Source organism: Tupaia chinensis, unplaced genomic scaffold (assembly GCF_000334495.1).
Source record: "Tupaia chinensis unplaced genomic scaffold, TupChi_1.0 Scaffold000290_1, whole genome shotgun sequence".
NCBI lineage: Eukaryota > Metazoa > Chordata > Mammalia > Scandentia > Tupaiidae > Tupaia > Tupaia belangeri.
The window spans coordinates 5,269,911-5,297,223 of record NW_006159775.1 but is presented as its reverse complement, the minus strand read 5'-3'; the positions used below and the strand labels follow the sequence as shown (position 1 = coordinate 5,297,223).

At 37.4% G+C, this 27,313-nt stretch overlaps 1 protein-coding gene across 1 annotated transcript in view; it reads left to right on the top strand.

The window, feature by feature from the left end:
* The first annotated feature begins 365 nt into the window (after positions 1-365).
* The window catches only part of DSG3 (desmoglein 3), a 28,462-nt gene continuing 1,514 nt past the window's right edge, over positions 366-27,313 (top strand). The window contains 16 exon segments of the mRNA XM_006150574.3: positions 366-500; positions 8,301-8,336; positions 8,837-8,925; positions 8,927-8,957; positions 10,138-10,293; positions 10,747-10,891; positions 11,534-11,700; positions 12,511-12,639; positions 13,836-14,021; positions 15,391-15,662; positions 16,457-16,596; positions 18,144-18,371; positions 20,360-20,623; positions 23,725-23,864; positions 24,420-24,483; positions 26,613-26,899. Of these exon segments, the coding sequence (XP_006150636.1) occupies positions 453-500; positions 8,301-8,336; positions 8,837-8,925; positions 8,927-8,957; positions 10,138-10,293; positions 10,747-10,891; positions 11,534-11,700; positions 12,511-12,639; positions 13,836-14,021; positions 15,391-15,662; positions 16,457-16,596; positions 18,144-18,371; positions 20,360-20,623; positions 23,725-23,864; positions 24,420-24,483; positions 26,613-26,899 (2,382 nt within the window). The 5' untranslated portion in view covers positions 366-452.

Here is a 27,313-nt window from a genome sequence, read left to right as displayed (position 1 = left end):
TTCACAAGCTAGATTTTAGGGAATTTTTGGTTTTGTTTTGCTTTTCAGTTTTAATTGGAACCATAAGAAGCTAACTAGATTCTTTTTCAGTGTGGTCAGGGCTGACTGCTGCACTTCTACATCATGATTAATTTATTATTCATCTGGTACCTTCCTATTAAACTTTGTCTTAAGCCTGTGAACTTTTCTTCCAGGTTCCAACAAAGGATTTCATTGCTTTAGGAATTGAGGTGTGTCCTAAGTTTTTACCTGGGAGCAAAAGTGATGCAAGCGTTTCTGGTGAGACCAATCCCTGGTTTAGGGTGGGGAGGAACCGCATAACAGGCCACCACCAGTAGACTGCAGGGAAAGAACCAAGACACTGCTGAAAGGCTCTTCACAGACCTGCGGACTGCTTGGAAGGACAGAAGCCGAAGTTCGCTGGGATTTGTTCACGAGGGAAAGCAGAGGCAATGTCTTGGCTCTTTCCCAGAGCCACAGGGGCTCTGGCCATTTTCATGGTAAGTCCAGTATTTTTCTAATAATCACAGACTTCCCCTGTTTCCTTTTTTGTTAGAGAATATTATGAGTGTTAAATCCCCATTATAAATTCTAATAACAGTGCAGTGGAAGGAGATATTTTTTAATGAAATTAGAGATTGCCAATTTCCTCTTTTCGTTGTTTTTATTAACATTGTATATTACACTAGAAAAATAAACAAGGCAGAAATTTTAAAGTAACCAGTTAGTACTATTTTAGTTAATGAATTAAAGAAATTTTAACCTTGAATCATATTTTGTACAACACCTTCATTTTCTTGAAAGTTATGCTTCTTCATTTTCCTAACACACAAACTAAAATACATAAAAGAAAGCCACTTTTATTTTCCAAGATTACATGTCTCTTAAGTATAAGGCTTAAAATGCTACATGCCCAGTCTTGATGCCTGACATGTTTTTAAATAATCAAAGACCATAGAATTCAAATCAAAGCACTGTTTGACTCTAGAGAAGTGGGAAGGATTATTAAGAAAACAGTGTTGGTGCTTAGCCCTTGTGTGCAAAACATATCCAGTCTCTGGGGGTGGGGAGGATACATTATATTTTACACCCTAAATGTGTCGTTTCAATGAAGAAAAAGATACATTGCAATATTATCAGTTACCTGAAGATATCAAAATACTTAAATATATCTTAAAGGAATATCAAAAAATTCTAATGCTAATTTCTATATTGTCAGTGACAAGCTGGTTTGCCCTAGGCTTCACTTTACCTCATTTCCTCATCTAAACAATTGAGAAAAATGAACTTAAGTTTCAGGGAGATATAGCTCAAGGAAGAACTTTCTAGGAACTAAAGTCTAACATTAGCTAGGCTACCTTAGGAACTAGAATATCCAACCTTCCCTCTCAAGACAAAATTCAAGAAGAAAACCAGTATCAACCCTTCTTAAAAACTGTTTCTACTATGGGGGGCAGCAGATGGCATGGTGGTTAAGGCGCTGGGCTCCCATATAGTCAACTGCAGTGGGAGTCCCAGAGTGGGTGGCTTGAGAATCTACCCAGGTATGTATGTGTACCCAAAATCCAGAGAGGAGAATAGAGGAGAAGGGATTGCAGCATGGCCATCCTCCCTAGAAGGTGAATTCTCACTTTTTCCTCTTTCTGTCTCTGTTTCTCTCTAGCGAAGGCACATGACCTATGACGAAAACCTTTGTAAAAATTGTTTCTATTATGAAAATATAACTGTTTGGTTATCTAATGAATTGGTTTGGGAAGAATGTCATAAAAGGAGATGTGACAGTTGCATGATTTCATCACCTTTCCAGAGAGGAAATGTCTGAACTAAAACACAGATAGCCTAGTAACTCTTATGTCCAAAGCAATGGCTATATGCTAAAAGCTAGGAGTGATAAGGCGGGGCCAGGGGAAGGGGGGTGTCAGGAAAAGTATTGTTATAGTACATGGAACTGAACCACCGCAGCCTGAGGGATCTCTTTTCGCTGCTTTGACTTATAAACCACTCAATTACCCCCTCTGATTCTAGAGTGACTGTGAGATCCTTATACTGAGGACTTTTATTTTTTCATCCTTATATTCCCAATGCCTGCTATAATATGTGTCTTACAGCAGAGCTACTTGTTTGAGTAATGAATAAATGCATGATTGAATAAGGACTCTCTGAACTATAAAACTCTTCCCAGTGCCCCATTAATGCTAGCCATGCTAGTCATGGAGCAAACTATAAAATGTCAGACATTTTCCTCATTCAGGAAAATTTACATGTGTATGCACACACACACACTCACAGGCGCTTTTAAATAACAATGTAACTTCACACACAACTGCTAAACTGAGTGGTCTCCATTTACACTGTCTAATATAACAGCCACTAACCACATGAGGTATTAACCACTTGAAATGTGATTCATCTGAATCGAGATGTGCTGTTAAATAAAATGTATACATCCTATTTTGCAAATTTATCAATAGTATGAACAACAGAATGTAAAATATGTCATTAATAATTTTATGTTGATTACACGTTGAAATGATAGAACCTTAGGTAAGTTAGATTAAATTGAACATACTGTTGGGAACCAGCAGTTAGCATAACAGCTATGTCGCTGGACTCCCACGTAGTCGACCGCGGTTCGCATCCCGGACCTGGTGGCTTAAAACTCACACCGGGCGCATGTGTGTGCGTCCCCAAGATCCCGAGAGGAGGATGGAGGAGAAGGGATTGTGGCATGGCCATCCCCCCTGGGGGGTGATTTCTCGCTTTCTGTCTCTCTGTCTCTCTCTGTCTGGCAAGCGTACGTACCCTATAGCAAAAAAAAAAAATCTCTCCAAAAAAAATTGAACATACTGTTAAATTAATTTACCTTTTTAATACTTTTTTCATATAACCACTAAAAGTTATAAAATTATATCTATGACTCACATTTGTGTGATCTCACAGCATTTTTATTGGGTAGTGCTCGTCTATGCTTAATGCTATTAGTGGAAAGCAGTGTCCAGAGAAAGTAGGCAAATTAGGCACCACAGATTTGCTAAGATCTGAGCTGCTTTTTGATAAGTGTAGTTGGGTTAAAGATATTGGGTTGTCGGGAAAGTCATGATGCATTTTTGCATAGAAGAACATGTCATGACTTTCACGACAACCTAACAGATATCTTCGGTTGCATGTCTGACCAACATAAGCAAAACCAGGTGCACTTATGGCATTTGCCTAGGAGCAATGGACATGCCAGTTTAACCAGATGACAATTGGTATAGAGAATCTGGACATGAGCTGAAAAGGGAGAAGTATGACATGAAGGCTAGTGAAGTCTTCTGAGAAAGGAGCCACCCAGCATTTTGAAATAGCGTGGTTATGGGAGGAAAGCCATGTGTGCAAAAGCAGTCAAGTGAGAAGGCATGCCTTTGTTGTTGAAGGGTGGGGTCTGAAATTTGGAGACGTGTTTAGAACTTTTCAAGTAATTCTACCATCCCATGACCACACAAGGGTTGCTTAGAGAAGTGAGATATAACCGCAAAGTCATAGACCTGAATCCGTACCTGTATCCTGACTCACTCCAGGGCTTGTTTCCTTAACTGTCAAGTAAGACTCTACCCCACCCATGGCCTTAGTAAGAATCAAGCAGCAATGTGTGAGAAAAGGATGCTTTAAGAAACACAATGGGCTTTATAAGCCCTACTTCAAGTAGTTACACAGCCATTCTGTTTTTCATTTCCAATATTCAATAAATTACCTGAGATATTTAATACTTCATTATAAAATAGGCTTTGGCTTGGATTATGTTGTCTAACTGTTAAGTTAATGTCAGTGTTCTGCTCACATTTAAGGTAGGGTAGGCTAAGTTATGTTGTTCAGTGGGTTAAGTGTATTAAACGCATTGCCCACTTGTGATATCTGCAATTTAAAATGGGTATATCAGAGTATAACCTCATTGTAAGTGAGGAGTATCTGTACAGCAGAACTTTCTTCAACCACCTTCTTCTGTAGAACATCCAAAAAAACAGACTTTTAGGAAAAGAATTTTAGGCTAAATGGACCAAATTTTTAACAATAATAAGATCTTTGAGGTATCGTTTTCTTCTCTTGGTTAATTCAGTTTTCAGTGCTAATAACATATATGAAGGTAAATTTCCTGCTGCACCTTTCCAAAAGTTAGAGTTCTAAAATCAAAATAACCTTGCCATGTGACTCTCACCAGTCCCGCCTATCTTGAGCAGAAGCTAGGAAAGATGTAATTACTTCTACTAATTAACACTACCACTTGCTTAATACCTGAAACCGGTTTTCATCTAGAGTTAGAATACTCAGCGCTTATGAGGTTTCCTCATAAACCTCTTAGCCTTTGGCTCTTCCTTTCCAGTAAAGAGTCAGTCTGGTAGCCTAAGGTGAGATGTGTTTTAAAGTCCATCACAAGAAAATTACATAGACAATTGGTTACTATGTATAATTACACGTTAGATCGTTGAATCAGTCCAGTATGCACATTTTTCTTGCAGAACTGCTTGCAGCTGGCCAGACTGTGCTGCACAACTTCAGGAGGCATATTCACATAAACTACAGTGTTTACCGTACTCCCCGGAGTTGTGCAAGGAATAGCCTGCCCAATTGTGCACTCTATTTTCCCTTTCTGATGCTGAGAAAAAGAAAATTTGCATGTGTGTTGACAGTAAATAATAGTAAAAGGTCACTCCATATCAGCCAAAGTGGCCTTTTTACACCTTTTTTAAGTGACAGAGTAATTAATATTTTATTAAATATTAGGGCTTATCTGTGTCCTATATATCTATTAACTAATTTAATCTTTATAACAAACCTACCAATAAAGTTATTGTCCTTATTTTGCAGATGAGGAAACTGAGAAATTAAGTAATGTTCCCTAGTTACATGCTAACACATAGTTGGGACTGGGGTTTAAATTCAGAAATTCACCTCCAATATCCAGTACTGAATTACTAGACTTGACTGCATCCTACCTCCTATATCTTTTTAAATAAGCATTTGAGAAATCCAAGGGTGTTTTTCTTAGCATTTCTATCATTATACAAGGTTTAAATTTCTAAATTAATTGAGTTTATGATAAAAATCAGTTATGAAAAATAGAACTGTCCAAAATTAATTATCAAAGAATTAGACCTATATGATTTTTGTTCAATTAAGGAATTTGTCTTGATAAATGCAAAGCTTATTAAAATGTTTTAGGGGTTTTTAAATTTTAAATTTAAAAATTCAGTATATAGAGGGACCAGCAGTTAACGTAATGGCTATATCGCTGGACTCCCACGTACTCGACCACGGTTCGAGTCCCGGACCTGGTGGCTTAAAACTCACGCCGGGCACGTGTGCGTGCGTGTCCAAGATCTCGAGAAGAGAATGGAGGAGAAGGTATTGCAGGGTGGCCATCCCCCCTGGGGAGTGATTTCTCGCTTTCTGTCTCTCTGTCTCTCTCTGTCTGTCTGGAGAGCACTCGCTCCCTATAGCAAAAACCTCTCCAAAAAAAAAAAAAAAATTCAGTATATAGAGAAAGCTGTGAAACATTGCAAAAGCTCAGTGAAATAGCAGGTATTTATACAAATGATTTTTTAAAATCTAGTCACTCATGCGTCATATATATCATTTTTATTTTATTAAAATTAATTTAATTTAAATTGATTTTAAAATATTTAAAATAACTATGTTAGCAAACTAAAGCAAGTGGCCATCATATAAGTATTAACGAATTAAAATAGCTTGTATTTTTAAAAATATAGTTCTAAAAATGTAAGATTGTGATTATATTTCTGAATATCTGAAAAACATTATAAAAGTCAAAAATGTTATCAACTACCCCATATTCATAGAAGCCCTAAAAAAATGCACATTTTCACAATGTTTTCTAAAAGTACAGAACATTCTTGGTGGCCTGACTTTGAAAGGAAGGACAGGAAAGTAAATTTTAGCCGAATAAGTCCACTAAGGGCTCTGGTTCTATGAGAAAATCCAACAAGCAAGAAACAAGCATCTACAATGTTAATCATCATAGTTGAGAATTCGGTCTTCCTTCTCTTCCCAGGAAAACAGAAATTGTACCTTCCTGTCTTATTAGAAGTGTCAGTCTCTGCAAGCTAGTACAAACACGATTCATATTTTCTGAATGACTCTCCCCAGCTTTCCTGTAAAGAGGCACATGGTTGGCCCATCCCTCCCCTCACGTGTAGCTGAGTTGTACTTAGGAACTGAGAAGGAGTGGTACCATGACTGCATTGCTCTGCCTTTTCTTCCCATGGCGTTGCTTAGTAAAGAGCAGCCATGTTGTAAAATCATTTTGAAACGTGTTATAGCCACATATAGCAGTTCTTTTCCATGACAATGTGAGCATATGCTCTTTGAAATCAGGATTTCAGTTGAAATGTTTAGAATGGAAAGGATCCTGGCATCCTATATCTGATATCATTACTCCTTTGGTTCAGACTTAAACTTGCCCACTTGTTATACTCTTAGAAAATAAGCAATGTATCACAGCCACACTGTTTCAAAAGCAACCACGGCCTTTGTTCAGATAGAAATCTCAATTATCTGTCATCTAACTTTCTTCCTTATTCACTGATTTGTTTTTCTATTTCTTTATGCCAGCTTTGGTTAGAATCTACTGTAGTGGTGATGTGCACACACTGGAATGAGGCTACCAAGGTTCAAATCCTGGCTGTACTAGAGCTATTAGCTGGGATGAAGTATTCATTCTCTCAGGGATTAGAATAATAAGATTCTCCTTCCGATGGTTGCCATAAATATTAAGTAAGAAAATAAATATAAAGCTCTATGAATATCGACTGACACAGAAACCACGTAGTAAATGTTAGCTACTGTTATTAGATGTCTAGTTCGGTTCTGATTTATTTTCCACAGTTTTTTTACCAGATTTTCTTCAGATCATATAGTCAGTGGATCAGCAAGTAGTGATTAAATACCTCTTGAGAGACAGGTACTGTGAGGGCTACAAGAAAATTACATTCAAGTACTGATTTTAAAAGTTTACAACTCTTAGTTTAGCACAGAAATTCTTCAATGTATTAAACAATACTTTAAAGTATTAAACAAAATAAAAATAATAAATCAGAGGACCAGCAGGTAGTGTAATGGCTACGTCATTGGACTCCCACATAGTTGACCATAGTTCGAGTTCCAGACCAGCAGGTTAAAACTCACACTGGGCACATGTACATGTGTGCCCAGAATCCAGAGAGGAGAACATAGGAGAAGGTATGGTGGAGAAGGGATGGTAGCAGGGCCATCTTCCCTGGGGAGTGATTTCTCTCTTTCTGTCTCTCTGTCTCTCTTTGTCTTTCCAGCAAGTACATGCACTCTATAACAAAACTCTCTCTAAAAATAATAATGATAATAAATCAAAATAGTCCATGATTTAAAGCTAGATTGGATGCTACGAAATGTGCATTGTGCAAACTCAGAAAAGGAGATTTCAGTAGAGATTCATGGAGGTTGTCGGAATTTGAATGGTTCCTAAAGGATGACTAATATTTAAACGGGTGGAAAGAGGAGTACATTCCAGGTAGAAGAGAAGATGGAAAATGGTAACAGTGAAGATCTCCTATACTCTAGAGACAGAGAAGACCCTAGACTGCCTGGCTTCATTTTAGCTTCCTTAATTTTCTTCTACCCACACAAAAATTAAGTTCAATATTCAAATTGAAGTGATAAGGCAGAGAGTAACAGATTCCTGCCCCATAGCAAACAATATGTGCAACTAAATATCACATCTTTCTCTTCTGTGTTCCATTCTTCAAACCAGTTTAGTCCCATTTTATTCTCTCCATTCATGCTGCTAAAGAAACCTGTGCTGTAATCGCAGTTACGTAATGCACGATTGCCATCACGCAAGTGTTGGGTAGGTAGGCGATGGTTGTTAATAAACCCCTGGGCTACTTTCTGAAGGTTATTATAGCGGTGCTTACCATTGTTTCACAAAACAGTGACTCCGTAGTTCTGGGAACTGTTCAGAGAACAGCCAAGAACTGTCTGGTAGCCGCGACTAACTGTTAGGCATAGTTTTGCAAAATCCAGCAAGTTCTTCTGCACATCATTAAAATTCTGCAGTCTCATTAACTGGAAGAGCTTGTTTGGGAGCAACAGTCCTTTTCCTGGTAGGAATTTCTCCCTTGAATACTGCTTCTCCAAACCTACTTGTTTTGAAATAGAAACAAATTTACAGCATGACTAACGGAAGACTCTAATCATGATTATTAGCTTTATGTAATTACTTATTTGAAGGATTCACACTTACACTGATTTTACTTAAATGCCTACAGGTGGTCATATTGGTTCATGGAGAACTGCGAATAGAGGTAAAGTATAGTTTTATGTAATTAAAATAATAGTTGGCATTAAAAAATTAATTTTCATAAATTTTTCTTTGGAAAGAGTTGATGTTTAAAAATCATTTGATAATTCAATTGCAAAATGTATAAAATTAAAATTATAGCAAAGAAGCCAATAATACTTAGAAACTAGTCATCTATAAATGTCATTTTTATAGTTTATCTCATGTATTCTGTCTTCTTAAACAAATCAACAGGTCAAATCCTATATGTCCAGAACAATTAGACATTGTAGAGTATATAAACGAAATATAAAATATGATTAAATGCTAAAACTAAAAATCACTTAGACTTTTAGCTGTCTTAGTTATTTAACAGTACTCTCTTACTTGACAAAGCATCTGCTAGAGCCAGTGAGATATCTTAGATATCTTGAAATACAGGGAGACCTCAACTTTAGTATCTCTAATCAATATTTAAAGTATTGCCAACAATGTACATAATAAATGGACTCCTTTTGACCCAAGACAAGAGGACAACATGAAGAAGATGTGACAGCAGTGCAACACACCAAAAGAAGGTACAAACGTGAATGGGTGAAATTTGCAAAACCCTGCAGACAACTCAAAGAGAAACCCAATTGCCAAGGTGAGGCATGTTGGCAGGGGCAATGTGAATTTTTAGAATAATGTGTAAGATGTAAATTAAAATAATATTGCAATTCTGATTAGCAAAATGCAGACTGGGAAGTTCACAGAACAAACAAACTGAAATATTCAACAAAAAAATCAGTAATAGTAATTATAATAATCATCATCATAATAAAAGACAGAGAGGGATATAGGAACAATAGCTTCTAGAGTAACAAAAAAGCATTAAAAGATATTGATCAGACCAGAATGTGACATAGTGGTTAAGGTGCTGGACTCCTGCATGGCTGACCACAGTTCAAGTCCCAGACCTGGCAGCTTGAAAATCATGCCAGGCAAGTGCATGTGTGCCCAAAACCCCAAGAGGAAAATGGAGAAGGGATTGCAATGTGGACATACGTGCTGGGGGCTGGAGATGATTTCTCACTTTCCCTCTCAATATTTTTTTCTGTTTCATGTACCATATGGCAAAAAACTTAAATATATATGTGTGTATATACCAATATTACTGTATAAGCCTTATTTGGATCTAGATTGTAACAAATAGAAAAAATAAACACATAGGTAAAACCATTAGAAAAATGGTTGGATGTAAACATTAGACTGGCCATTTATTGATCATTGCTGAAGGTGGGTGATGAGATACATCTGGTTCATTATATCATCCTAACCATATATGAATTGGAGTTTTCCTTCTACTAAAAAGCTTTAAATTATAATAAGAAGTAATTTATTTCTATGCATCTTAACAACCTACCCTTCTTTTTCCCTCTTCTTTTATCCCTATTTAAAATAAAATAAATGCCTTTTTTTCTTAATGTGGTCAAGTAAAGAGAGAGCATTTTTAGGTAGCCTTTTCAATACTAAGCACTCTTGACTTTCAGTGTTTTAGCAATCACCTTGATGGGCATATTTGAGAAAATACTGTAAAGCCAAACGTAGGTTTCGATTAGCTATTAGCATAAAAGATATTAGCACAGGTCCAGAACAGTCCGTGGAAGCAACGAAAGTGACTTTGTTTCACATTCCTAGTATATATAAAGGCAAAAATGAAATAGCATAGTGTCAGGAAGAATGAGTCAAACAGATGATTTTGGATGATGAATGGGGGGGGGCGGAAATAGAGAGGAAAAGGTCTGGGCAGTGTTGACTAACGTTCTGAATATTTTTGCCTGCAGATTACTTCTGATTTCCAGGCTACCCAGAAAATTACTTACCGAATTTCTGGGGTAGGAATTGATCAGCCTCCTTTTGGAATCTTTGTTGTTGACCGAAACACTGGAGATATTAACATAACAGCCATAGTGGATCGAGAGGAAACGCCAAGTTTCCTGGTAGGTTATGTCCACTGCATTGGAGCCCCATTTTCCTGCATACTAGGACTTTATAGAGTAATTCTCTTCCACTGGTGAATTTATAAGCAAAATTAGTACATGAATCAATCTACTGACATATAATATTAGGCCCTCCAAAAAATAGCCTCCCCTTAGAGTTTGTGCACCTGAAGGAATACAACAGAGGGGAATGAGCGAGGGCCAAAATCCAGCACTCAGCATTCCAAGGGCTTCCCTCTGCCATGACACAGCATGGGCCTGGAGGGGGCGGGGCAACTTGCCCAGGCAGTCTGCCCAGAGTGGGCTGTTTCCACTTCATCTACCCCCTGCTGGATATTTCCTCTTTGTTTGCACAAAAGCTCTGTGTATGCTAAGAGGCCTTCTTCCTACAAGTTTAAATCCTATGTATACTAAGTTTAAAGTAGTGATCAACATTTTCTTCCCTGTTTCTAGATCACATGTCGGGCTTTAAATTTCCTAGGACAAGATGTAGAAAAACCACTTATATTAACAGTCAAAATTTTAGATGTGAATGATAATGCTCCAGTATTTTCACAAAGCATATTTATGGGTGAAATTGAAGAAAACAGTGCTTCAAGTAAGTCTTTTACAATACCTAACACATCCAATTTATTTTCAAATACAAGTGTCAATGCAGTATATTCTTATCATTAATCCTCAGCTTCATCTGTAGTTTTGGAAAAAAGAATTAATCAAGGTAATATGGGTCTTTTAAAATGTGTAGATGAGTTAATTATTCACTACTATTGTCTTTGTAGGTTATAGTCCTGTTATCAGGGCAACAATATCTTACTGTATATGTACAATTTACTTGAGTATTGAGGCTCACAAAGTTAAAAAGGCTGCCTCAGTTAGGCTGGGTGCATTGCTGGGTTTTTTTAGGATATAAGGAACAAAGACACATTACTTGTGTAATTTGGGGGATAGGAAAATTATTAGACTATTCATGAAGGAAAGACATAAAGACAGAAAATAGCTTCAATCTCAACAAGGCCACCTTGGGAAGGACTAGAGGATTTTTATTGAAGGCAGCACAATTCTGCCTACCTAGCTGAGAGAGAAAGAAAGAGCTATCAAAAGTGACGTGTCACTTTTTTTGAGCATATAAATAATTTTAAGATATTACAAAATAAGAATCAATATGAAATTGTATCAAACATTTAAGGCGAGCATGTCAATTTTTACATATTCATTAATAAGCATTTTCCTATATCCCTAGACACACTGGTGATAATACTAAATGCCACAGACGCAGATGAACCAAACCATCTAAATTCTAAAATCGCCTTCAAAATTGTCTCCCAGGAACCTGCAGGCACACCTATGTTCCTCCTAAGCAGAAACACTGGGGAAGTCCGTACTTTGACCAATTCTCTTGATCGAGAGGTACAACAAGGGAGGTGGGAGCTTTCAATTGTCAAGGGTTTGGGCATAAGAAACCCAAGAGAGGTGACTCCTTTTCAGCCAAGATTAAAGGAGAAAGGAAAAGAAGTCTCTAGTATTCCACTGGGCCAATCTAAGGACTCTGTCTGCCTTCTCTGGTGTAAATGTGGTAGGGTGGGACCTGAGACCTATACAAGAATGTGCACCCCAAACAAACTGGGGGAACATAAAATGGGGGAGGAAAAGAAGGCTTTGGAATACACAGAGAAAGACGGAGCTGTAATGAATTTCTCATATGATGGAGGAAAAGGACAGTTTTTAGCCAAAAGGAGAAATCTTTATTTGGATTAAAACCTTTGTCATCACATTTTTCCCCCTGACTTCTTTTAATTTTTTATTCCTGCTTCCTGAACACTAAAGAACCCCCTTCCTCTCTTTCCCCATCACCACCACCACCATCTGTCTCCATCACCACAAGCTACCCTGTCGGACTCCATATTATTTTTTGTACAAATGGATGTTCCTACTATGCTGACAGGAAAGCTCCATAGTGAGCTTATTATCCCACCATACTCATTGTCCATCTTTTCTCTAAGTATATTTCCTTACCAAAAAAATCTCATGAGAGAAAACCTGTCCTAGCCCCTTAAAGATTTCCAGCCACCCACCCCACAAACCTCCTACATGATGGACAGCTAATAGTGCATATGATCCTTGCAGGCAACAAACCAGAAAACTAAATATCTTCACCTTCTTATCTGTAGTTGCCATTCATATTCTCAGAAAATTAACACTTTTTTTCTCTACATTTAGCAAGTCAGCAGCTACCGTCTTGTTGTGCGTGGTGCAGACCAAGATGGAGAAGGATTATCGACACAATGTGAATGTAACATTAAAATAAAAGATGTCAATGATAACTTCCCAATGCTTAAAGAATCTCAGGTATACCCACTGCTTTTTGCAGGATTGTTTTTACATATATTTAGTAATACATCATCATCACAATTTGGTATTTTCCTATTTGTTGGCTTTTAAGATCTCTACACTTTTCTTTAAAAATAAGTGTCTTGGGACCAGTAGTTGGCATAATGGCTATGTCACTAGACTCCCATGTACTCAACCGTGGTTTGAGTCCTGGACCCGGTGGCTTAAACTCACGCCAGGTGCAGGTGCATGCGTGCCCAAGATCCCGAGAGGAGAATGGAGCAGAAGGAATTGCAGCATGGTCAATCCCCCCTGGGGGGTGATTTCTTGCTTTCTGTCTCTCTGTCTCTCTCTGTCTTTCTGCCAAGCACGCATGCCTTATAGCAAAAACCTCTCCAAAAAAAAGAAAAATTTCTTAAGCAATATAAGAATTTAGTGGCCAGCAAGAAGGTATACCATTTAGGATAAATAAAATTCTGTGGAGAATGATATGAAGGTTCCTCAAAGTCCTTCAAATAGAACTCAGCAATTCCAGTCCTGGGTATCTACCCAAAGGACAGGAGAATGCTCAGTTGGAAAAGTGCTTGCACAACTATATTTATTGCAGCATTATTCACAATCATAACATGGAACCAATCCAAATGTCTACAAACAGATGAATGGATTGAAAAAATGTGGCACATATCCTCCATGGAATACTATTCAGCCATAAAAAAACAACAAGACCCTGGTATTTGATAAAAAGTGGATGAATATGGAAGACTTATTGCTGAGTGAAGCAAATCAGGCTATGAAACAGAGACATTGTATGTCTCCACTTAACATATACCAACTGTCTGTACTCTATGGTAGAGACTGAAAGACTATAAGATATAAAAGCATTAAAAATCAGTATAGACACAAGGACAAAGTAGAAGGAGAGTGGGAGAAGGGAAGAGTGTAGGAAAGGAAATTTGGGAGGAAAAATAGAGAGGTAAGATCTTTGTGGAACACGGATATAGTTTATTACCTTTTGATGATGATGTGTATAATATTTCCAACTGTGCTGGACTGAGGTATATATCATGCTGAGTAAAGTTTCTTTATGATCTAAATGATGTATAGCGATTGAATGTATAAATAATAAATAATAATAAATACACAAAAAGTTTTAAAGAAATTCCTTTAGGTAAAATCTGGCATTGAATTTTAAACTCTGTTTTTCTCCTTTTCAGTATTCAGCACAGATTAAAGAAAACACTTTAAATTCTGAGTTACTTAGATTTCAAGTAATAGATTGGGATGAAGAATACACAGATAATTGGCTGGCTGTGTATTACTTTACCTCTGGGAATGAAGGGAATTGGTTTGAAATAGAGACCGACCCCAGAACTAATGAAGGCATCCTGAAGGTGGTTAAGGTAAGGTTTGATTTCCCTTCACTAGTTTTAAAAAAAAAAAGAAAAAAAATGTTATATTAACCAAAACTAACATTTCTATGAACTTTTTCATTTATTATTAATAACAATAATACCACTTGATTATAGAAAACACATAAAAATAGGACTTTATTAATCCCATAGCTCTGTAACCTAAAAATAGTCTATCTTAAAATGTTGGGTCATTTTCTTCCACAATATTACATATTTTATAGTAATCACAAACATACAAATTATACACACGTTTGTAGGTGTGCATGCCTTAAGCACAAAAAGAGCAAAGCACATTTCTTGACAATTTCATTCACTACCTACAGTTGGATCGAAGTTAGGAAGAGATGAGAATATAAGAAATTGTGGTTTGAAAAGTACTTGTTTCAAATGGATTAACTATAATTAACAGAGAAAAAAATACAACTTTTCCTAGAAAATAGGAATGAAAGAGCAAAATCTGCTCAATTAAAAATAAATAAATAAATGTATATGTTTCCACTTATCATGTTTTGCTACTATAAACACCTCATGTGGAATAATGTGATGTTACTTCTGCCTGAATATGGTATAGACTAGAACAAATAATGAATACTGCCATTTTGAAGAATGTATTATGAGCCTTAATTTGTTCAGTTCTCACTACAACCTGATGAGGTAAGGTTTTTGTTTTCAGAAGTGGAAAGTCGATGGCCAGAGAAGTGAAAAGTCGATAGCCAGAGAAATTGAATATTGTGCCTTGTGTTACACAGCTATTAAGTAGTAGAACCAGGCTACCAGAAGTAGAATCATGTTACTACAGCAAATTTGGGATTTTTTCCACTGTACCTCACAGCCCAAAGAAACTGTAATATTTTTCTTACCTGAAAGATCCCGTTTTATAAATATCAGTTACCATGGGCCAGCAGATGGTATAGCCATTACTTCGCTGAACTCCCACATAGTCAATTGTGGTTCAAATCCCAGACTTGGTGGCTTTAAACTCACTCCCAGTGCATGTGTGTGAGCACTCAAGATCCCAGGAGGAGAAGAGAGGAGAACAGATTGTGACATGGTCAGCCTTCTGGGGGCGGGGGACTGCTTTCTTACTTTCTATCTCACTGTTTCTGAATCTCTCTAACCAGCGCACGTGACCTATGGCAAAAAAAACTCTAAAAAAAAAAAATCAGTGGTCTCATAAATTAAGATTCCTAAAGCTTTCTCTATCTCAACATCACTTTAATTTCTGAAACAATTTCTGTTTTCTATTTGAAATAAAAGGGTCCATTTACAACATACCGAGTTCTTTTGTCCTCTACTGGGTTTGCCAGACCATATTTTTCTAACACATCCTTTCCTCCTAATTTTATCTTTACTCTAGGCTCTAGATTATGAACAACTACAAAATGTGCAATTTAGTATTGCTGTCAAAAACAAAGCCGAATTTCATCAGTCCGTAATCTCTCGATATCGAGTTCAGCCAACTCCAGTAATAATTCAAGTGATAAATGTGAAAGAAGGAATTGCATTCTATCCTACTTCCAAGATATTCACTGTACAAAAAGGCATAAGTAGTAAAAAATTAATTGATTATATCTTGGGAACTTATGAAGCCATCGATGAAGACACTGGCAAAGCTGCTACAAAAGTCAAGTAAGACTATTTTTATGGCTCTTATTATTCCCTGATGTAGTTTTAATCTATAAGCTATTATAACCTGGCACATAAGACAATTATGTGCCAACTATAGTTAAACAAAGGTGACAAAGACAAGGAACTAGATGACTCAAAAAGAAATACAGCTAAATAATTAGATTATATTATTCGATAAGGGAAGGAAACATAAGCATATGTTAAAGTAGGAAGTAAGAGAAGAAGCCCTTAGTCTGTCAAGAGAGATCAGGAATAATTTCATGGTAACTTCCAGTTGACTCTTACAAAAGAATATACGTTCACCAGAAGACCATGTTTAAATCAGATAAAATAGCACATATGAAAACATACATGCCTAAAATATAAGAGCAGCATGCCAAGTAACGGCTGTATTATAAAAGAACAAGGACACAGGTATTTCATTTTATATTACCCAGAGGAGAAAATTAACATATGAGACTAATATGTATGAGGAGACTTCAAAAAGTTCCTAGAAAATGAAATTAAAGTACAAGTTTGTGTGCAAAAAAAAAAAAAAAAAAAAAAATTTAAGCCATGTAGCATTTTTCAGAATATGCATTTCCATGAACTTTTTGAAGACCCCCTCACTAAATACATAAGGATAATGAAATAAGACTTGTCAATGCTGTGCTAATTTTCTGCCACTTTTTATAAAAACATTTCAATGTCTTATATTAAGCTTAAGTATATTAAATGTAAATGAGTCATTTTCATTAAATACAACGTTCCATATTTAAAAGACAACTATTATTTTTTTTCCTATCATAAAACAGATACTTCATGGGACGTAACGATGGTGGTTTGTTAACCATTGATTCAAAAACTGCTCAAATCAAATTTGTTAGAAATATTGATCGGGATTCTACTTTTATAGTTAACAAAACAATCACAGCTGAAGTTCTGGCCATAGATGGTAAGAAAAATATTTCAATCCTTTCTAGACAACTGCTATTCCAATTGGTATTTATTTATGCATAAGTGATTGTAATTATTTAACATGTTACCTTTACCACTAGATAAACTGGATCTTGTTAGGTGCTAAGGTTTCATGTCTGAGGCAGCTGAATCCAGGAGAGAAGACAAAGTTTTAACTTCTCAGTGGGGTTGGTAGTTCCAGTGAATTCTGTGTACAGTCCTCATGGTTTGCTGTGGTTGAGGCAGGAATTTTTGACCAGTAGAAATTTTGGGGTTTGAGAGAATGAGAAAAGCTTTGTAGAGAAAGCTTATCAGGGAAGCTAAACTAGAATGTGAGGTACCTTTGTGAGTTACTGATAGAAACTCCGGGCACTTATACATTGAACAATCAAATTTCCTGTTCTTCAGCATTTTAAAGGAACAGCAAGGCCAGTTATGATGGCATAGCGGTAACACAATGTCCCATGATGCTGAGGCCACATGAAAAGGGCCTGGGTTCACATTCCCAGGTCTCCCTGTGGATGCCAGGCACATGTTTGTGTGTGGATGATACTGGCAGGCTGAGCTGGGGGTGTATTGCAATGTGAAACCCTATAGGGGGTGCTATCTCTATTGCTCTTACCTATAAGGTAAGAAATAAGCTTAAATAATAATAGCAATTCTATTCATTGTGAGTGTTATCCCAAGTATAAAATTAACGTATGCTTTAGACAATAGACAAATTCCAATAAATAAACACCAAAATATTATTTGGGAAAAACAACAAAAAGAACTAAGTGTATGGGCCAGTTCCATGGACTGGTGGTTAAGGCAACTAGATCCCACACTGTTGCTAGGGTGGGTCAATTCCTGAATCCAGTGGCTTTAAAAACATACCACCCGTGTGTGCATATATCCCTAAACCCCCAAAGGAAGAAGAAATAGAGAAGACGGTACTGTGGCGTGACCATCCCTGATAGGGAGCTTTCTCTCTCTGGCAAGCACATGTGCCTTCTAGCAAAAAATAAAAATAAGAAATAATTACTGTAACAATAAAAATGACTCATAATCCCATCACCAAGAGATTTTTTCATTTTGTATTTGTCAGCATTTTTAATTTTCTTCAATAAATTTTATATCCTGAGTAATAAAACTAAATATTCATTTTGAAATATTCACTTTGGCACAAAGCTTTAGAAATAAAAATCCTTGACACCCTAATTACAAATAAAACCAACAGATGGAACAAAATTGTTATTTTTGTGTTGATTTTATTTAAAATCAGCAAACTCATTACCTTATGCATCTTGGTTCTTAACATATTAAATCAATAATCCATGCTACTAATTGTAGATACCAATTTGGCAAATTTTAATTTGCTTTTTATAAGATGCAGAAATACAATGATGTCATTTTACTTCCAAGAATAAGAACTAGAGTTTCTCATAAGAAAACATAGTATTTTCTCAAAATTAAAAAAATTAAATAAAAAAGACATAGTAACTTTGAAAAATTTTTTTCATTCATCTTTGTGTGTTTCTTTAACATGAAATGTTGTTCTTACAGAAACTACGGGTAAAACTTCTACAGGTACGATATATGTTAAAGTACCCAATTTTAATGAAAATTGTCCAGCTGTTTTCCTTGAAAAGAAAACAGCGTGTAGTCCATCACCTTCTGTGGTCGTCTCCATCAGAACACTGGACGGGGATAAATACTCTGGCCCCTACACATTTTCACTGGAGCAACAACCTCTAAAGTTGCCAGTTATGTGGAGTGTCACATCACTCAACGGTGAGTAAGAGTAAAGCTGTTTTCATAGGTAAAAATTGCTGCTTCTTTATAGTTCCAGAACAAGAGACCTCATTTGAGAAAAGGTCCTTACCAAGAATCATTGAAAAAATTCTTTGCAATAAAGATGGGATCCTAGCCTTGTGAATTCCTTCTCTCTTTAAAAGAAAAAAGGAATGATCGGATATAGTGTTCGTACCATTTAATATTTCTAATTTTACTGTCTGGCTTTCTTGAATACTTTTATATTTTTTATGTTTATTTCTACCTTCGCCATGCACTAAAGAAGATTAGAGTTGGACATCTATCACAGAGCTGTCTAGACTTATCAGTCCATAAACATTTCCTAATAGGGCATGCTCAAGGCCCAGAGGAAGTGTCACTTTGTCACTACTCAGGAACCTTGAAAGTACGTTGGGCTGGACATTGTAAACCCATTAGTCAATAGGAAAGGGCTAACCCATCATTCTTTTTTCTTCATCTTTGTCATGAGAATTTTCCATGTTTTCCAAAAATCTCATAGAAACCAATAATAGACAATAAAAGTCTCACTTCCCAGATTTCATAGTTACTATCGAGCTACTTCAAATCCTTTGTAAACCAACTCCCTTTCTCTACCTGTTTACTAAACCATCGTGCTTCCATTCGTGAATTCATTCCTCTGTGCCCTTCAGTCATAGGCATGAGCCAATACCAGAGTCACCAACAGGATTTTGTCCTCCATAGCCTTCTTCTTTTTGGCCTTTTCAATCCAGTTAGATAGATCTAGCTCAAAACCACGTGATACAGAACAGGAACAACATTTCAGTGGCCCCTCCAAACTGAGAAGGAACTTAGAGACAGGAAAAAAAAAAAAAAAAAAAAAAAAGCAAGAAACTCCATGGGGCACTTAAGAGTTTATTAACTGGAAGGGTCAGGCCAACAGCAACCAAGAAGCATCTGTAATTGTACTCTGCACCATCTTGAAGCAAGTTGGCATTTTTAAAGGGCAAGCAAAGGAGTTAAAACAGTACCTGGTTTGGGGAAGTGATTGTCCTTAGGTTCTTGAAATCATTCATTTTGTTTTCCAAAGACCAGCTGCATCAGTGAGGGCATAGCATGGGCAGGGAAGAATGGAGGGGCCCAAAATGGAGTTAGTCCTTCAAAATGGACTTGTCCTGATTCACTCATACAGTGTGCATGTAGCATTTGACTCCAAATGTGTTTGCCAGATACAAGGCCAATGAAGAGGTTGCTAAAAAAAAAAAAAAAAAAAAAAAAAAAAAAAGTTAAGAGGGCCAGACCTCAGCATTAGAAACCCGCTCAGGTGAGGCAGGGCATGGCAAGGGTGGCTAGACCAGGTGGGCAAAGCACAACGTGAAAGGGTGTAGTGGAGCAAGAGAAATTCAAAGGGCACAACACTTCTGTGGGATTCCACACAGAAGGGGTCAATTTCACCATGAAGAATGTGGAACAATCAGGTTTAAGAGTCAGATATGCAACAGACCGTCACCACAAGGGAATACAAAAGGCCTTCAGGTCCTGGGGTAAGAACTGAGAGGAGCAGTGGAGGTAGCCGCAGCCAAAGCTGAAACTCAGTCTTGATAAGCCAGACACAAGAACACAGAGTTAAGGGGAAGGCATACACTCAGAGGGTCACCTACGTCCAAGGAGTGGTGCGGACATATAGGAGGGTGGTTAAGCCTCAGGAGAGGGGTGTCTAATATTTAAATGATGGCCACCTCCTACCCCTTTGTTGAATCTAAGTAAGACTGAGTTTCACGGGAGGAACTAATGGGCCCATTTGGAGCAGCGACAAGGGCACGAAGGCAGGTACAGGTAGACTGACCCAGTGGAACCTTATGGAGTCTTTATCCCTGCCAAACTCTGCTATCACCCCACTATTTGCGACAGTGATCTCTATGCCACTCTATCTCAGCTAACAAAAGTAAGTAGTTTTAAAAGCAAAGACACTTGTCCTATGACTGATTCGTATGATCATTTTCCTACAGCTACCTCAGCACTCCTGAGAGCCCAGCAGCAATTATCCCCTGGAGTATACAGAATCTCCCTCATGTATACGGACAGTCAGGGAAGGCAGTGTGAGACACCTGAGAGCTTGATTCTAGACGTTTGTCAGTGTGACGACAGGGATGCCTGCAGAGCTACTTCTGACACAAATAGAGATCCTACAAAGAACTATGGAAAGCGGCCCTCGGGCAGGTTAGGGCCTAACGCCATCGGCCTACTCATCCTCGGCCTGCTGCTGCTTCTGTGTGAGTATGCCAGTCCTTCATTCTGTGTTTGAGGGGTGTCATCTTTTACAAAGGCCTTCCTACTGAAGTGATTACCTGTGCAGTGTGGGAAGAATCATACTCTATAGTATAGGCAAAGCTAGGGTATAATGGCATTTTCTAGAAGAATCTGAAATGTTGAACTTGTTGCTTGCTAACAGTCTAAATTAATACAACAAAGCAGATCCTATCATCAGACATTTGGAAAACAGTACAAGTGTCTCCAGAGAGCAAAAAATAAATCACAAAGACTCTCTGCTATTAATGTTTGTGGTCAAAATTATGGCTTCATCCATGAATGTGGCACGTTCTAAGGTATCTTCTCCAAACTAAAAAGAGAATTCTAGTTGAAGAAACTTAGGGGAAACATAAATGACATTACAGGTTTTGAGTTTGCACTGCACATTAATATGAAGGAGCCTCTGAGCAGTTGTAATCTAGCATTTCCTCAAAATAACTTACCACCTGAAAACAGATTCCGTTTAAGATTCTCACACTTCATATAACTGTTTACTGAACATATTTAGGGAAACTATACACAGGAATTATTTTTTAATATTTGAATTGGTCTCATGAATCGAATATATTTTCACTATAAAAGATCTCTATCTAAAAGAATTTCATGGAAAAGTCTCATATAAATCAGAAAAATCCTTGATAAATTCACAATCACTTTCCTAATGAATAAATTATAGACTTTAAAGTTAAAATTAATTCTCATGATGATCAGTTTCACTTCAATCCCTTCACTCATTTGGTTTTTTTTATTTATGAAATATTTTAAAATCACAAAAAGAGGCAGAAAATTACAAGGCAAACACATATATCACCATCACTCCAATTTAGCAGATAATCATCTGTTGCCATATTCTTTGTCTATTTTCTAAAACAGAGAAATTGCTATCGATACAGCTAGTGGTCTTTGACACTGACCATATTTTTCCTTCCTTCTTCCCCTAAAGCGTTTGCTATTCTGATGTCATCATGCATCATTTAGTTTAATAGCCAAAACTGATACGCAGAGGTTCCATTTTTCCATATCATATTAGTCAACTCCAACAACAAAGATTTCTTAAGTACTTATATGTGAGTCACTATGTTAGCTTCCAGGTGAAAGAAAAGGAAAATTGATTCTGATTTGCATGCAGTTCACAGAATTATGCACATCCAGCTAAATGGAAAAAATTATACCATGACTTAGTGATGGTAAAAAAGACTATAAAAGAGCATTACAGAAAACTCTCCATAAAATAAAGGACTCATCCTATTGAGCCTTGGAAAACTGAGTAAGATAGTATAAGGCTTAAAAATGGAAAAAGTGTTTCCAAAAAGTGACAGCATGAGCCAAAACAAGAAAAATTTCCTGTCATGTTTTAGAAATCACCTAGCCCTGGGAAGCCAAAACATGAAGAAAATGTAAAGAGGAAAAGAGACAAAACAGAGAATGAGTTGGGACTGATTTGAAAGGGCTTTACATGCACACACCACGGTGTTTGTACTTTAAGCTCTGAGAAGGGGGAGTGGCCAAAGCTATTTGAATGATAGACTGGTATGATTATATTTGTTTACCAAAATGGTAACTCTGGCAACAGTGTATACTGTAAATCAGAAAGTAAGGAATAGTTAGGAAGTTACTGTAATCGTTTAGAAGAGAGGATGGAGGCCAAATTTAGAGCCCTGACATAAAATCAAAAAGGAAGGATAAATGTGCAAGACACTGCAGTAGCCCGTGGACAGGACTCAGAAACTATTTGCTAAGGTCCAAAGTGTGTGTCCCTCCAAAATTAACTCATTGAAACTTATTCCCAATGAAATCGTTAAGAGATGGGGTGGGCAAGCTCTGTGGCATTGCAGTACTGTGCTACTCCAGAAAAACTGAGTCTCACATGGAGACAGCAGTTCAAATCTCTGGCCAGTAGTCTGAACAACTGGGCACACGCTGAGTGCCCAAGGTTATGTGGACCAGACCGTGTGGATGGCCTCTCTCTATGTCTCTCTCACTCTATCTCTCTCTCTATCTCATGCACACTCTATTGTGAATTTTAAAGAGAGAGAGATGGAAACTTTGGAAGGTGATTAGTCATTAGGGCTCCACCCTCATAAATAGGATGAGTGCCCTTCTGAAAGAGGCTTCAGTGAGCCTGTGTAGCCACTTCCATCCTGAGAGGGCACTTAGAAGGCACCATCTACGAATGACTGGCTCTCTCTTGTCAGTTAACACGAGAACAGTGTTACTGTTTATTATTACCAAGACCAGCACAGAAACGACACACTGGCAGGGAGGGTCCTCCAAGCTAGGAATTCTCAAGGCACAATTAAGCATTCATTGATAGCCATGTACTAGGCCATCTTCTTAGTTGCTAAGAGCTTGCTACTTAATTTTTGTTTACTAAGAGATGATTAGAGGTCAGAGTACTAGAACATTATCATGCCCACCTAAAACCCTGACTTACCAGGTATATAGTCAACTGAGTATTCACTCGACACAATGTACATAGATTCAATGTGTAAAAACAAATGCTACAATCATAAAACTATTTTAGGAGAAAGGACTGAGAAGACAAATAGCCACTTTTACTATTCATCAAACAGTGCCCAAGGGCAAGTGCCTTTGCCGGAGAGACAGAGAGGGAGGAGAAGAAAGCATGCTCCTATGGGGTGCAGGCATTGCACAATCCCTTCTTCATCTCACCATCCTGTCGTGTCTTTGGCACTTTGTACATGTGTACCTGGCATGATTTTAAAGCAACCCATGCCAGGATTGAAACTGAGTGGCTGGCCATGCATGTTCTGGCTCCCTTAACCACTAGGCCATGGGGCCAGCCAAACAGTTCCCATTTTAGGATAACAGCACACATGACGAGAGCTGATCTGATATCTCCTTCAGTTTCATAATCACATGTAATTTTATGTGCTTAATTTACTTCATTTTATTTTGTACAAACTAATTTTGCTTTTCACTAGAAATGTTCCTGTAAGTATTTAAAACACTGTATTTTTCTTGTAACATTTCTGACCACTGCCATATCAAAGAGTTTCCAAGTGATTCAAGAGTTCTGATACTTTGTTTCATTTGTTGTCAGTGGCGCCCCTTCTGCTGCTCACCTGTGACTGTGGGGCAGGTCCTATTGGTGGTGTGACAGGTGGTTTTATCCCAGTTCCTGATGGTTCAGAAGGAACAATTCATCAGTGGGGAATTGAAGGGGCTCAACCTGAAGACAAGGTGAGACTCCAGTTTGTGAAATATTTATTTCAATCCTATAGAGAAAAATTTTGATTCATTCTGAGATAGGAAAAGGGGTGGGAGATATAAAAGTAAAAGATTTTTTAGGACCAGCAGATGACATAGCAGTTATGTTGCTGGACTCCCACATGGCTGACTGTGTTTCCAGTCCCATATCCAGTGGCTTTGAAATCACTCCAGTCGCATGCTCGTGTGTGCCCAAGATCCCGAGAGGGGAATGCGGTAGAAGGGACTGTGGTGTGGTCGTTTCCCCTGGAGGCTGATTTCTCACTTTCCTTCTCACTGTGGCTATCTCTCCTCTCCTGCAGTTCACATGCCCTAAGGCCAAAACCTCTTCAAAAAAAAAGATTTATTGTCCCTCTGTTTCAGAGTGCTGAAATTAATGGACTTGCAGAATTGTAGCTCTTCACATAACAAATCATAAAAACTGGTTACTTCTACAAGAATGTGGTCTTTTTTGTAATGTTATCATTTAGAAAGCAACTGTATCAGAAATCTGGTTTGTTTCATTTATTTTTTGAACATGGTTTACAGGAAATCACAAATATTTGTGTGCCACCCATAACAGCCAATGGAACTGATTTCATGGAAAGTTCTGGTGAGTGAATATTGAATTTATTTTTGAAACAATAGTGTGTTAACTAAGAAATATTCAAAGAAAAGAAATTATTTCCTTAATAATTTGCATATGTATGCGCATGACAGTAGCTATTACCATTGAAATCAGGTAAGCTGATTTATTATCTGTCTGTTAGTCAATTCCATGACACATGTCTGGCTTTAATAGGTTATTCACTGATGCCACCATTCTTTTTTTTTTTTTTTTTTTTTTGCTTTAGGGTGCATGTGCTCACCAGAGAGACAAAAAGACAGAAAGTGAGAAATCACCCCCCGGGGGGGATGGCCACAGTGCAATCCCTTCTCTTCCATTGTCCTCTCAGTATTTTGGGCACGCTTGCATACATGCCCAGCATGAGTTTTAAGCCTCCAGGTCCAAGACTTGAACTGTGGTCGACTATGTGGGAGTCCAGAGACTTAACCATTATGCCATCTGCTGGTTCCAATGCCACCATTTTTAATATTTGCAGATTTTTTATGCTTTTCTAAGGTTTCAATAAATGAACTATGTTCTCAGGTAATCAATTGCTAATATTTTTAATTAGGAAAGATTTCATTGGTATAGAAAAATGTAAAGTAAACTATAGCATCTATGTATCTATATATCACCATCTAACTATTCTTATTATTGGTGCTATTTGCACTTCAAGTTTCATGCATGTACTTCCTTGACTCTGTTTGCCTTATTCCCTAGAACTAACAGTATCTAGACAGTAATTGAGTTCAGTTACTAATTCTTATATTTAATCATAATGGGACAACATCACTTATGTTGTCATACAGATGAATTTGTTTATTTCTTTGATTTTACCAAGTGACTATTTTATTCATATCTTTGCCACAACTAAGATATAAACCAGAGAAACAATGAGACCTGATGTCTAGTATTTTTTTTTTCTTAACTCCATAATTAGTAATAGATTTTTAAGTATCCAGCTAGCAAAATCTGCATATATGTCGATCTCCCCAATATGTAGTGGTCTGCCTTTGTCATCTGTTCTAATCCTCACCACTTTTCCTAATATAATTATACAGCCAATACTATATTCAGAATCCTCTAGAAAAAAATAACTTTCCAGGCCAGCCCTGTAGCCTACTAGTTAAGGGAGTCAGATCCCACATGGCCAACAGTGGTTTGTATCATAGCCCCAGGGGCTTGAAAAACATGCCAGGCACATAAATATGTGTGCCCCAAATCCCAACGGGGTGGAGAAATGGAGAAGGGATTGCTGTGTGAGCATACTCTATTGGGGTGCTTTCTCCCTGTCAGTCTCTCTCTGTCTGGCAAGCACACATGCCTCTGGCAATTAAGGGGAAAGAAAAACAATAAAAACTTTTCATGAAAGTGTAATAACAAGGTAACAAACAGAATAATTATAATTTATTAAATTTTCTTTAGGCACCAAGACACCAAATTAGAGCTTGCTAATCTGCATGATTGATTACATTATGTATGTTTCCACTTTGGTTTCCATGTCAAGTCAATGTAACTACTTACTTACAATTACTGATTTTTTTTTTTAATTTGCTGCAGAGCACATTCACTCACCAGACTGAGAGAGAGAGAGCGAGGGAAAGTGAGAAAACACCCCTAGGGGATAGCCACACCACATTCCTTCTCCATTCTCCTCTTGAGATTTGGGGCACGTGTGCACATGTGCCCAGTGTGTTTTTTAAACTGCAGGGTCTGGGACTTTAACCATGCAGTTGGCGATATGGGATCCAGCTGCCTTAATTACCATACCACAGGCTGGCTCCACTACTACTTTTTTCATGAAAACAAGAACCATTGCAAGAAGCTTTCCATTGCTGTATGCTGAATATTCTGTTTTTACCTTTCTATTTCTGGCTACTGTCACTGAAAATCAATTTCCTTTGTGCATATTTTCAATTAGTATGTTTTCAGAGCTTTTTTTCCTCTGCTCTTATCTTCTCCTCAGTGATTCTACCATAACATATTGTGGGGTGTTCTTGCCACCTCTTGGCCACTAACTGCATCTTTTCTCACTTATTTAATGTGACAACTATTCATAGATACCAGTTTTAAAAATAAAGAAATATGACAAATCACAGCATGAGATGTTACAGAATTTCCTCTCCTGTTTTTAGAAGTTTGTACAAATACCTATGCTGGAGGAACAGTAATGGAAGGGGCTTCGGGAATGGAACTGACCACTAAGGTTGGGGCTTCTATGGGATCTGGAGCTGCTGCAGGATTTGCAGCAGGGACAGCCTCTGGAGCTGCTGGAGGGTTTGGAGGAGCCAATGCATGTGTCACCTGTTCCGCCGCGGGGCAGTCTGGTACAATGAGAACGAGGCACTCCACCGGAGGAACCAATAAGGACCATGTTGAGGGGTCAATAAGCATGACTTTCCTGGACACCTACTTTGCTCAGGTAATGCGATTTTTTAAAAAAAGAATCGCATGGTTTTGTTATTTACATTAAGTATCTTTTTACTTGATTGTATATGTGGTTATATCCAGTTAATTTTTTAATTTAATTTCATTCATTATCATAATCTTTACATATCTGTACAGTGTATACCATTTCTTTTTCCAGCATGATTACCATGCACATCAGTCAAGACAAAGACATGACTATCTATATCATCGTCATCAAATACCTTTTCATCATTTTATTTAGATTATTATTATTATTTATTCTCATTATTTTTTAAACATATCCAGTTAATTTTGTATAGACGTTTTAAATATAAGCAAAACAATGGATTTCTTTTTGCCCAAATAATACAGATATCCCAAAGTGGCTGTCACAATTGTATCACTGGTTAAAATAATAATAATAATA